Source organism: Gallinula chloropus (assembly GCF_964237585.1).
Source record: "Gallinula chloropus genome assembly, chromosome: 1".
NCBI lineage: Eukaryota > Metazoa > Chordata > Aves > Gruiformes > Rallidae > Gallinula > Gallinula chloropus.
The window spans coordinates 189,215,489-189,227,050 of record NC_140085.1 but is presented as its reverse complement, the minus strand read 5'-3'; the positions used below and the strand labels follow the sequence as shown (position 1 = coordinate 189,227,050).

At 57.6% G+C, this 11,562-nt stretch overlaps 1 protein-coding gene across 1 annotated transcript; it reads left to right on the top strand.

Moving 5' to 3' along the window:
* Positions 1-134: 134 nt before the first annotated feature.
* LOC311198580 (dnaJ homolog subfamily B member 13-like) lies at positions 135-4,398 on the top strand (the record flags this gene model as incomplete). Its single annotated transcript, XM_084272558.1, has 8 exons — positions 135-202; positions 490-593; positions 877-1,038; positions 1,543-1,700; positions 2,928-3,041; positions 3,225-3,338; positions 3,436-3,512; positions 4,245-4,398. 8 exons carry the CDS (start codon positions 135-137, stop codon positions 4,396-4,398), a joined length of 951 nt encoding a protein of 316 aa, XP_084128684.1.
* Between the last annotated feature and the right edge of the window lie 7,164 nt (positions 4,399-11,562).

Here is an 11,562-nt window from a genome sequence, read left to right as displayed (position 1 = left end):
AAGCCAAAGTGTTTTTAAAAGGAAATAGAAAGAACCCGCGGGCGAGGCGGGGCCCGGGGCGGGAGGGCAGAACTGCCCCTGCCGTGCTGCCCTGCGCGGCCCGGAAGCGCCGGGCTCCATGGCAACGGGACGCCATGGGGCAGAACTACTACGCCGTGCTGGGCCTGGAGCGGGGGGCCGCGGACGCCGACATCAAGAAGGCGTGAGGGGCTGCGGCCTGGCGGAGAGGGGAGCCCCAAGGCCGGCCGGCGCTGGGGGGGTGCGGGACGGGGGTGTTGGGGATGGGGGAAGCCCCGTGTGTCTCCGCAGCAGGGCCCTGAAGTGGGAGGTGGGGAGGAGGGAGGGGCCTGGGAGAAGCGGCAGGGCCACAAATCCTGGGAGAAGGAGGGAGGGAGCAGCCGGGGCTGGGGGTGTCCTGTCCCCGCGTCCCCGCCCCCCCAGGGCTGGCTGGCTGCAAGGCTGGCTTTTCCCTTCTTTTCCCCTCCATAGCTATCGGAAACTGGCCTTAGAGAATCATCCATTCAAATGCAAGGAGCCCTGGGCACCGGAGAGGTTCAGGCAGCTGGCAGAGGCCTATGATGTGCTCAGCGACCGTAAGTGTGGGGACAGTCCCTGCCCCTGGGTCTGGGGGGGGGGGTGGGCCTGGCAGTGAGACGCCTCTGCTCCGGCCAGAGGTCTAAGCCCCCTGTCATTAGCACCCTATGGAGGTGGCATCAGCCCTTGAGCCCCAGCAGCTGGCAGCTCTTCCTGCTGCCATCCCACTTGGAGAGGGATGGAAGCCCTTCTCCAGCCTCTTCCCGATCACAGCCTGGATCTCAGGCTCTTCCCCTGCTGTGGGAGACCATGGCCGGTGCTGACTCCTCCTTGTTCCCTAAGCCATGAAGAAAGGGATCTACGACAAGTATGGAGAAGAGGGTCTCAAAGGTGGCATCCCCTTGGAGTTTGGGGACGAGAACCCCTGGAGCGTGGGCTACGTGTTTCACAACAACCCTGACAAAGTCTTCAGGGAGTTCTTTGGTGGAGACAACCCCTTTGCAGGTAGGTGGGGGTGACACTCTCCTAACACATGAGCATGTGGCTGTGAAGTTTAACAGGGGCAAGTGCTGCATTCTGCCCCTGGGAAGGGGTGACTCTGGCTGCACACCCAGGCTGGGGGATGAGACACTGGAGGCCAGTCGTGCTGAGAGGGGTTTGGGGGAGTCTTGGTTGATAGCAAGTTACCCTTGAACCAGCAGCATGTGCAAGCAGCCAGGAGGGGCAACCACATCCTGGGGTGCTCTGACTTGACCTGTGTGGAGCCAGGGGTTGGACTCGATGGGCCTTATGGGTCCCTTCCAGCTCAGGAGGTCCTGGGATTCAAAATAAACACACTCCTAGGGAAAGACCACTTCAGCTGGAGCGGGAATGTGGTCACAAGCAGAAGGAGATGAGAGGTTCCTGTTTGCCTGGCATCCTTGGGGTGCTCCGTGATAAGGAGACCCCAGGGGACTCCCCGACCTCTGGTCAGAGTGAGGTGACCCCCTGCTCTGCTCACTCACCCAGAGTTCTTTGACAAGGATGGCTCGGAGCTGATCCTGCCCTTCGGAGGGCTGCGAGGAAGAGGAGCGATGAAGCAAGACCCCCCGATCGTGCGGGATCTCTACCTCTCCCTTGAAGACCTTTTCCATGGCTGCACCAAGAAGATTAAGATCTCCCGTAGGGTGGGTGGAGGTGGGGAGCTCAGCAGGGGGAGGAATTTGGGTCTGGACTCTGGCTGTAGGATGTTTTGGTGGCAGAACCTGAGGTTTTAGAGCTGGTCCTGCTCAGGGGGCTTGGCAGACCCCGGCACTCCGCATCTGTGCTGTGCCACAGAGAGGAATCTGAACCAGACTGAGCACAGATGCTGGAAGGATCTGAGCTGGTACCCTCCTCCTCTGGCTGGAGATGGGGAAATCAGCAGGAGGGGATGATGTAAAAGCTGATGGGAACAAGGGGCTTATTTTGGAGAGGGGACACAGCATTTCCTGGGCAACCACAGACTCATTTTCCCTTGGGGCTGCATCTCCTTCATGCTGTCAGCAATCTGTATCCCTCTTCCTGCTGTCACCATCTCCTGGTTCCAGCCCTGAGTGTCTCCTGCTCAGTCTGACTCCATTTGTCCCTGCCATGCTGTGGAGTTGGAGCCACCCTCACTCTCCTCTGCACCGGCTTGAACGCAGCTGGATGAGCAGAGCAGCTGTGACCCCCTCTCCGTGCTGTCCCTCAGGGTGTCACAGCCCTGAGGAGCAGGACTTGGGGGTACCAGTGGGTGAGAAACTGGCCATGACCTGTCACTGTGCGCTGGCAGCCCAGAAAGCCCCCCCTGTCCTGTGCTGCATCCCCAGCAGCAGGACCAGCAGGGCTGGGAAAGGGGGATTCTGCCCCTGTGTTTGGGGGTCCGCAGGACAAGGAGGACATGGAGCTGTGGGAGCCAGTCCCCAGGAGCCCCAGAGATGATGGGAGAGCTTGAGCCCCTCTGCTCTGGAGCCAGGCTGGGAGAGCTGGGCTGGCTGAGCCTGGAGGAGAGAAGGCTGCTTCTGGGGAGAGCTCCCAGCCCCTTCCCATCCCTCAAGGAGAGCTGGAGAGGGGCTGGTGCCCAGGGCAGGGAGGGCCGGGCCCAGGGAAATGGCCTTGAGCTGCAAGAGGGCAGCTGGAGAGGGGCTGGGGGGCAGAAATCCTTCCCAGGGAGGGGGGAGGCCCTGGCACAGGGTACCTGGAGAAGCTGGGGCTGCCCCTGGCTGCGTCTCAGGGTTCAAGGCCAGGTTGGATGGGGCCTGGGGCACGCTGTGCTGGTGGGGGTGTCCCTGCCCGTGGCAGGGAGGCACTGGGGGGGAATTGGAGGTCCCTTCCAAGCCAACCCAGTCTGTGATTCTCTGAGCCAGCTCTTCTGATCCCCTCATCTCCCCCAGGTGATGAATGAAGATGGTCAGACAAGCACCATGAGAGAGAAAATCCTGACGATCGAGGTGCAGCCGGGGTGGAAGCGGGGCACTCGCATCACCTTTGAGAAGGAAGGAGACCAGGTAATGGTCATGGTGGGAAGTTCTGGGCCGGGTTTCCTCAGGACCAACCATCTCTCCAGGCCATGGGCACTTTGTCACATGGCTCCCAGCACAATTCCCTGGTCCTGATAGAAAACCATTTGGTTTCTAGCAAACCATCCCCAGGTGTCTTTTCAGTTTGGGTTTTTCTCCCCTTAATTTTAGGGCCCAAACATCATCCCATCTGACATCACCTTTGTTGTCCAAGAGAAACTCCACCCGAGGTTTCAAAGAGTCAACGACAACCTCACCTATGTCAGCACCATCACCTTGGGAAAGGTAAAGAGCCAAGGGAGGCAACGGGGCCAAGCCCAAACCTCTGCTTTCCCTCTGGGGCTGCAGATGCAGCTCTGAGTCCCACTCCCGTGCCTTGCAGGCCCTCATCGGCTGCACGGTGGACGTGAAGACGCTGGGCGGGCGGCTGCTCAACATCCCCATCAACGACATTGTGGAGTAAGTGCTGCTGGGCAGATGGATGGCTGGGCTGGGTGGCCAGATGGGGCCTTTCTGCAGAGCTCGGTGGCCAAGGAGATGAACAGGCGCTCGGGAAGAATCACAGAGTCACAGAGTCACAGGGTTGGAAAAGCCCTTAAAGCCTCAGCCTCCTCTTCTCCAGGCTGAACACCCCCAGCTCTCTCAGCCGCTCCTCAGAGGATTTGCCCTCCAGCCCCTTCCCCAGCCTGGTTGCCTATTTCTGACACAAGCCAGGATGCCATTGGCCTTCCTGGTCACCCGGGCACACTGCTGGCTCATGGTCAGTCACCCACCACCCCCAGGCCCTTCTCTGCCTGACAGCTCTCCAGCCAGTCTCCCCCAGCCTGTAGCACTGCTCGGGGTTGTTCTGTCCCATGTGCAGCACTCCAGCCTGTTCAGATCCCTCTGAAGAGCCTCCCTACCCTAAGGCTGATCAACACTTCCTCCCAGCTTAGTGTCATGACCTCAGGATTGACCTGGAAAAAGGTGGGAAAGGCAGTGAGGTGAAGGCTGGGTGGTAGAGCCCACAGGGCACGGGACGTGGGGATGTGAGGCTGGAGGAGGACGGGCTGTCAGTTGAAGCTGGAGGAGCAAAGTGACCTCCAGAAACCCCCTGAGAAGCGTGCATGGGGCTCTGTGCCGTGACACGTGGCTGTGGGCTCCAGGCCAGGATTGTCCTGTGGCTCCTCAGCCCCTTCCTTTGCTTTGCAGCCCCAAGTACTGCAAGGTGGTGCCAGGGGAGGGGATGCCGCTGCTCCACGACCCCAGGCGCAAGGGCGACCTCCTCATCTACTTCAACATCTGCTTTCCCAAGAACCTTACAGCTGAGCAGAAACTGCTCTTACAAAGGGCTCTCCTCTCCTAGGGGACAATGTCCTTCCCCTTCCCCTCTCACCAATAAAGTGCTGGAGCCAGCACTGTCACAGGCCAGAGCTGGGTGCAGCCCTGGGATCCTTGAGGCTGTTTCTCCCGTCTCTCAGCTCCACCTTGTTTTCCCAACATGGTGCCAGCCTGCAGCAACCCAGAGGGTGATGGAGGATTCTTGTGGGGAGGGGGGGAGCAGGGGGGCTTGCAGTACTCCCAGCACAGCTTATGCATGAGGACAGGGAGGGTTTGGGCGTGCGGGGGTGGCAAGGGGAGTACTGGGGGGTAGCAGAAAAGATTTACTCCAAGCCTCGCTGTAGCCATGACAACGGTTGGGCTCTGGCAGATGTGATCCCTGAGGTGCCTCCAGGATGGTGGCGATGGCCTCAGGCGTTGGGCTCAGGAGGGGACCCCCTGCCCATGGCCATTGGGCCCCATTTCAGCTGCTCATAGGTGAGGAATGTCACAAGGCTCCAGGACCTGAGCAGCAGGAACCTTCCAGAGTGTCTGGGCTCAGGATGTCCTGTCCCATCTTCCTCCACTCCAGCAGCAGCTGCGTTTTGGAAGAGGATGGACAAGGGTGGCAAACCCCTTGTAGAAAGCCTCAGGGTCCGCCCCCTCCCCCCTCCCCCATGTTGGAGCAGGGCCAAGGCGCTGCAGCTGCCACCGTCCCCATCCTGCCCTGAGCTCAACTTAACCACCTCCATGGGGGGAGGAGGCAGCAATGGTTTTTGGGGTGCCTGCTCCCTGGTTCTCCCTGTCCATGGACACGGCGGGGGGTGACAACTCAGTCTTGGGGTGGAGAGAGGGGTGGGGGCTGTCTGCTGCAGGTGCCACGGCCCCCACAGGAGGCAGGGATGGAGGTTGGGGTGCCCACCTGAAGGGATGAGGGGTGTGGGTGAGGCCTGGAAACCCCTAGAACCCCACTTGGGGCTGGCGGGGCAGGGCAGTTAGGAGAGAATTGGGGGACTCCCCAAGGCAGCTGGAGGGGACAGGGTGCTCCACAGGGAGAGTGGAGGGCTGGGGCGGGGGGTCTGACACAGGATTGGGGTGTCCCAGGAGCAGACACAGAGCAGACCCTGTGCAAGGACACAGAGAGGCAGGGGGCTGGGCTGGGTGTGGCCATCGCTGTGGCATCAAGGCTGCACAGCCCACTTCAGGTGACTGGTCTCTTCTAAGGGCAGTGGGGGTGCCTCCCACCTGGAGTGGGGGGCAGTCGCTCTTTGCGCCCACATGTGGCAAGTCTGGCCAGGGACTTGCACCTCTGGCTGCAATGTTTTTCCTTTTTCCCTTCCCCTTCCCTCTTCCCCTTCCCTCTTCCCTTCCCCTTCCCCTTCCCCTTCCCCTTCCCCTTCCCCTTCCCCTTCCCCTTCCCCTTCCCTCCCCTTCCCTCACCTCCCTGCCTCTCCCCTCCCCGCCTCTCCCCAGTCATCCCCTTTCCCTTGGCCATTCCCAGGGGCACACCCAGGGTTGGGAGAACACCTCTAAACCCCCATGAGAGGCACAGGAGCCCCAAGCTCTGCTGTGACCAGGCCCCATAGGGGCAGTTTATTGGAAGCAGCAGGCAGGAATAACAGGAATCACTGTGGAAAACGCTGGGAAATGTTGCTTTTGCAAATTGAAAAGGGTTATTGTATTTTCTGCAGAAGAATTTAGGATATATAGAAACTCTTGGTAACTGAACAAAACTGAACTTTATTGGTGTACACAGCTGTAACAACAATAGAAACCAGCCACAACCAAAACCAAAACCAAAACAACAAGAGCTCCTCACAGTGCATAGAATTTTATCGTGCGGCATCGTTCACACATCGCCACGGCATCTGCAACCCTGCGACAAGAAGCATGGGGCCTCTGCCTAGAAGGAAAGCGATAACAGAACAGGAAAACCTTGATTCTTTCTAAACCAATTATCTGAGTTTGAAGAGACCTCTCAGTCTCAGCAACACCCACCTCTCTGGTTGCTGCGGGAGGTGAAACCGCACATGTTGGGTAGGCTGTGATGACCTGAAAGTCTAATAGCAGGGGAACAACACACCACTATAGCCATAGCAAGGACATTGTCCCTGCTGCCTGGCTAGAGTGCTGTAGAAAGGAAGCTCACGCATACGTGAATCCAGTGAACCCAGTATTTCCACCATGATGATGGTGCATGACAAAAAAAAGAAGACTCCAGCCGGTTTTGACCAGGCCTGGAGACCCACCTAAAGCTTAATTTGCTAAGTAATGGGTGATGGGGTGGGAAAGCTGTGGACTTATGTCTCCACATTGCTGAAATGTTGCATTAAGACACTTGTAAAGGGTTAAGGAATAGCTTGAAGTGCCACAGTGGTGACCTCCTATAAACAATGCCTCCCTTGAACGACTCTGCCTCACTGATAAAGAAGAAACACCAAGTAGGACATAAGTTTGAGCCTAATACCATATTTTAAGTAACTTACACACTCAAGGACTATGTGCTCTGTGGAAATAAAATGACTTCTTTGACAAGTTCCAGTACCCCCCTCCTCCTTATCTGTTCATGAATTCCGTGCTTGTCTCTAATGGGTCACAAATGCAGGCAAAGCATTTCATTGTAACTAGTTCAAGCTCCCCCTTGTCCTTGAAGGTACACAAAACCTGCTGAAACCCAACTTGGAGTTGGGATCAGAGTCAAGGGGTAACTGAGTCTGCGCAAGACCGAAGGTTACTTGCGGTGAGGAAGAGGAGCCATCTGACTTCGTGCCCACGACCCTCAACAACCACCATCAAACAGCAGTGCGCAGGCGCAGTGGGGAGGAGTTGATGGAAATCACTTCTTGGAACTCATTTTAATACAAAGCAGGACAGGTTATGAATATGTATACGTGTATCAGGTAACCTAATGATATTTGAATAAGGATGTGGTATAAAAGTGCTACAAACTGACCACAGCTGTGCCTACTTCGTTAGGTCACCTGCTCTTGCAAGAATGTATAATAAATTACTGTTTCACTAATGTGTCTACCTCAAGTCCTTTCTTTAGGACCATTGGCATTTCCCCACTCTCCCAAGCCTGGGGAGTTTTGATTCCTGCTTCTCAAGGCATCACCATCAGGACGAGCCGACAATCGGGGTAACAAAAGCAAGGGTGGAAATCAAAGCACCTTCATTCCTTCATGGCAAATGTAAGACCGTTGCTCCAGCAGGATTTTCCCACCTAGTGACCTGTCCTCAGAGATCAGTGGAGGATGGGTGAGAAGAAAAATGCAAACACGTACGGCAACGCCTGACAGATACTCTCCCAGCTTTGATAGCCTGCAGGCTCAGGCACCTGCTGACCAAGAGACCTTTAACAGCCTCCGGTGTCTTTTCATCTACTAAATGGTCTAACAATCTTTAAAATCCACAAGAGCTTTCTACACCTTCAAGTTCTTGCCATTAGGACTTCCCAAGGCATTTCTTGTGGACATGTCACCTGAAAATGTATTAGATGACACATTCTACCTGAAAGGAACAGCAAACCTTTTCCTCTTCACCTTCTGCAGATCACTCAGGAGTTTAAAAACCTAACACAGGCCCTCACCTCTTCACCAGCTACAAACTCGGTTAAGGGAAAGGTTCTCAAGACCTCTCCTCATGCTTTCACACTTCTCTATCTTTTCCAGCTTTTCTAAACCCTGAGACCAGCACTGAAGAGTGCTGAAAAGAGAGATCTACAGAGACTGCCATCTACGGTCCCTTCCCTTCCCAGTAAATTCTACAGTACAGTTTGCACGTTGGTAACTCCTGAGCATCACATTTCTAACTCTAAGGTCTTGCTCCTCAACAACAGACAGTTACAGCTTGGGTCCTCCTCTTTCTCTCCCTTGCACATCTCACCATCAGGCCAAGGGGGATGGAGTGAAGCTGAAGAAGGGAAGGGTTAGGTTGGATATTAGGGGGAAGTTTTTTACAGAGAAAGTGGTGAGGGGCTGGAACAGGCAGCCCAGAGAGGTGGTGGGTGCCCCATCCCTGGAAGTGTTCAAGGCCAGGTTGGGTGGGGCCTTGTAGATCCAGTCCTGGAGGTTGGTGGGCCTGCCTGTGGCAGGGGGTTGGAACTTCATGATCCGTGGTGAAGTGCTTCCCACTCTTGGTCCTTTCCAACCCAGACCATTCTATCATTTGATGAGTCTATGATTCTACTTTAAGAGGACTTGAACCTTAGGAGGTCAACCTGCTTCCACCAAACAGCTAAGACATCCCTGAAATCAGCTATGTATTCTACTAGCAATAATTGAGAGACTGGCATAACCAGTGTGCATGTCATGTAAGCAGAACCACCTGAGCTGCTGCCAGCCTCTCTACGTGTGCTTCACAAGGCCTGGGGGTGACACTGCGAAGAACAAGGCGAAGAACACGTTTCCCAGCTCCTGATCTGCCGCTGGCTTTGTGGCTGGGAATCCCCTGGGTCACCCCCCATCTGCAATGTTGGAGCAATAAATATTTTTCTGTTCCTAATGCTGTGGTCCATCCATCCATCCATCCATCCATCCATCCATCCATCCATCCATCCATCCATCCCCCAACCTTTCCCTCTATCCCTTCCTCCCTCCCTCCCCTGGTTTGGGTGCGAGCCCCTTAGTGCCCGACCCCTGCGAGCACAAGCTGGCCTCAGGCACCGCTGGCACCCCAAAAAGTGGGGTGGAGGTGGCTGGTATCCCAGTGGGTGTGCTGGTGCCTGGGGATGTGGGTGGGCTCGGAACGGGGCCAGCAGCACCCACAGGGGACCCTCACCCAGGCCCCCGAATGCTGAGCAGCGTCTCAGGGGCTGCAGTGGAGATAGGCCCTGAAGCCCCGAGGCTCGACCCAGAGGCCCTGAAGCAAGGCTGACCTCTAGATGAGTCTCACACCCCAGCACCGTGTTCCCTCCACAGCGGTCGGGATGCCGCTGTCTCTCTCTTCACATCTCTCTCAGATGGGCTTTCACCAAGGCCCGCTACTCCTTCCCCGAGCCCTGGCCCGGTGCCATGGAGGAGCTGGAAGCTCTCAAGCCATTGCCAGCCCTCCAGACCCATCAAGATCCTGAGGGACTGGGGACAGAGCCAGGGCCAGCCCTTCACCAAGACTTCCCACTGGATCTGCCACTGGAGACTGACCAAGAGCAGGGCCATGGACAGGTCTGGGACAGGCCATGAGCAGCACGGACATGGAGCCTTCTCCTAGCAGACACCCAGCCATGGACATGGACAAGGAGTAGCTGGTCCTCGAGGTCATCCACACTCTGTGCAGCGTGGAGCGAGAGTGCTACAAGGAGCTACAGGCGTCTCTGGTCCTGTGGCAAGGGGCTGCAAGGGGAGCCTGCAGTGTGATCCCACTTGGGGATCCCTCCCTCCAACCAATAGGAAGAAGGTGCTTGGCCAGATGAGTCTGCTGAAGCCCAGGCTGTGTCCCCGGTGTCTTGGAGAGGAGCAGCCAAGGCTGGACAAGGCTGCAGGGGAGGACTCAGTGAAGCAGGAAAACACATGTGATCCCCTGTGCGCCCAGCACCACCATAAACAATACCTGCTGAACAGCCACCAAGGCTGGGGAGTTTTGATTCCTGCTTTTCAAGGCATCACCCTCAACTCGGAGTCCTGTGCCAGTTGTGATTTTTGGCTGGCAGCCCCTGTACCCAGCTCCCAAGGAGATGCCCTCAAAGTTTCTGCCCCCCGGGAGATGCCGTGGGCAGCCTGTCCTTTCCAGCTCCCCCAAATGCCTTTTTCTTTTCTTTTTCATAGCTTTGTTCCATGGAGGCAGCATCAGAGCAGCCTCTCACTCCTGAAGAGCACCTTCCCCACCCCCACGCGGCTTCTCACGAGAGAAATTCTGCCTTCCCCGTTCCCCCCTCCCACCCCAATCCTCTCCTGTGGAACATGAGGTTATCACGCTGGAAGGACGGGATGCCATGCGGAGGGACCTGGAGAAGTGGGCCCAGGGGAACCTCATGAAGTTCCACAAGGACAAGTGCAGGGTCCTGCCCTTGGGTCGGGGAAATCCTCACTGTCAATCCAGGCTGGGAGAGGACGTGGTAGAGAGCTGGTGAGAGGTGTCCCTGCCCATGGCAGGGGGTGGGACTCAATGATCTTTGAGGTCCCTCGCAGCCCTGAGCAGTCTGTGACCATTGCTGGAAAAGCTTTGGGACAGCACAGGGAAGGACACAGAGTAGAAATCCGTGGTAGGGCTGTTGCAGAGCCGAGCCTCAGCTTGGGTACCCCAAGCGCTCCCAGTTTGGGCTATTTTGGACCGGAAACACCCATCTGTGCCCAGAAGCATCCCCTCCCCCTGGTGGCACAGACAGAAAGGAGCCCTTTGGCCACCAACAGATTTAATTCCCCAGTGCTGCTGCCAGAAAATCGGGGTCAGGGGTGTGTGGCTGCCCCCCACACCTGGGCCACTGGGGGTGGGCTGGGTGACAGCACCAGCACCAAAGGTCCCCAGTGATTTCAGTTCCCAGGTGGTGAAGCAGGGTGGGCTTGGTGTGAGCCAGGTGCTGCTCCACGGGGCTGGGTGTCACGCTGCCGGCGTGCCATGCACTCGCCGAAAGCACGGACCTGGGGCTGGCAATGGCGCCAGTCCTGCCGCGCCGCCATGCAGTCCTGCAGCTCCCGGTGCTGCGCGGCGCAGCCCGTGCGTGAGATCATGGCGTCCACTGGGTCCTCCTCCTCCTCCTCAGCCTTCTCCAACGATGGAGGGTTCCTGGCGTGCCCGGGTCTCGCCATCGCTGAGCCAGGCTGGAGCAAGGAAGCAGGGTTTGGGGTGCTACCTCCCCCTTTTTTGGGGGCACCCTCCCACCCTGCCCCTGTGGGTGTCCTCATGCAACCCCAGGAGGAGCTCAGCACCCCTCACACCCCATGCACCCTACCGCCCACTCATGGGGGCCCAGAACCTTCCCAAACCCACGGGTGCCTATCTCCCCTACTCCCACCCACGGGTGCCCAGCAACCTCCCAAATCTAGGTGTGCCTGTCTCCCCTGCCCCTGTGCCCCCTACACAAATTTCCGGGTGCCCAACACCCCACCCGTGGGTGCTCAGCACCCTCCTCACCCCCCACCCGCCCTTTCGCCCAGGCACGTGCTGTGCACTTTCTATGCCACTCCCGCGGGGGTCCAGCACCGCCCCCCACGGCCCCCGCATACCTCTCCCTCTCCCTCTCCCTCTCCCTCTCCCTCTCCCTCTCCCTCTCCCT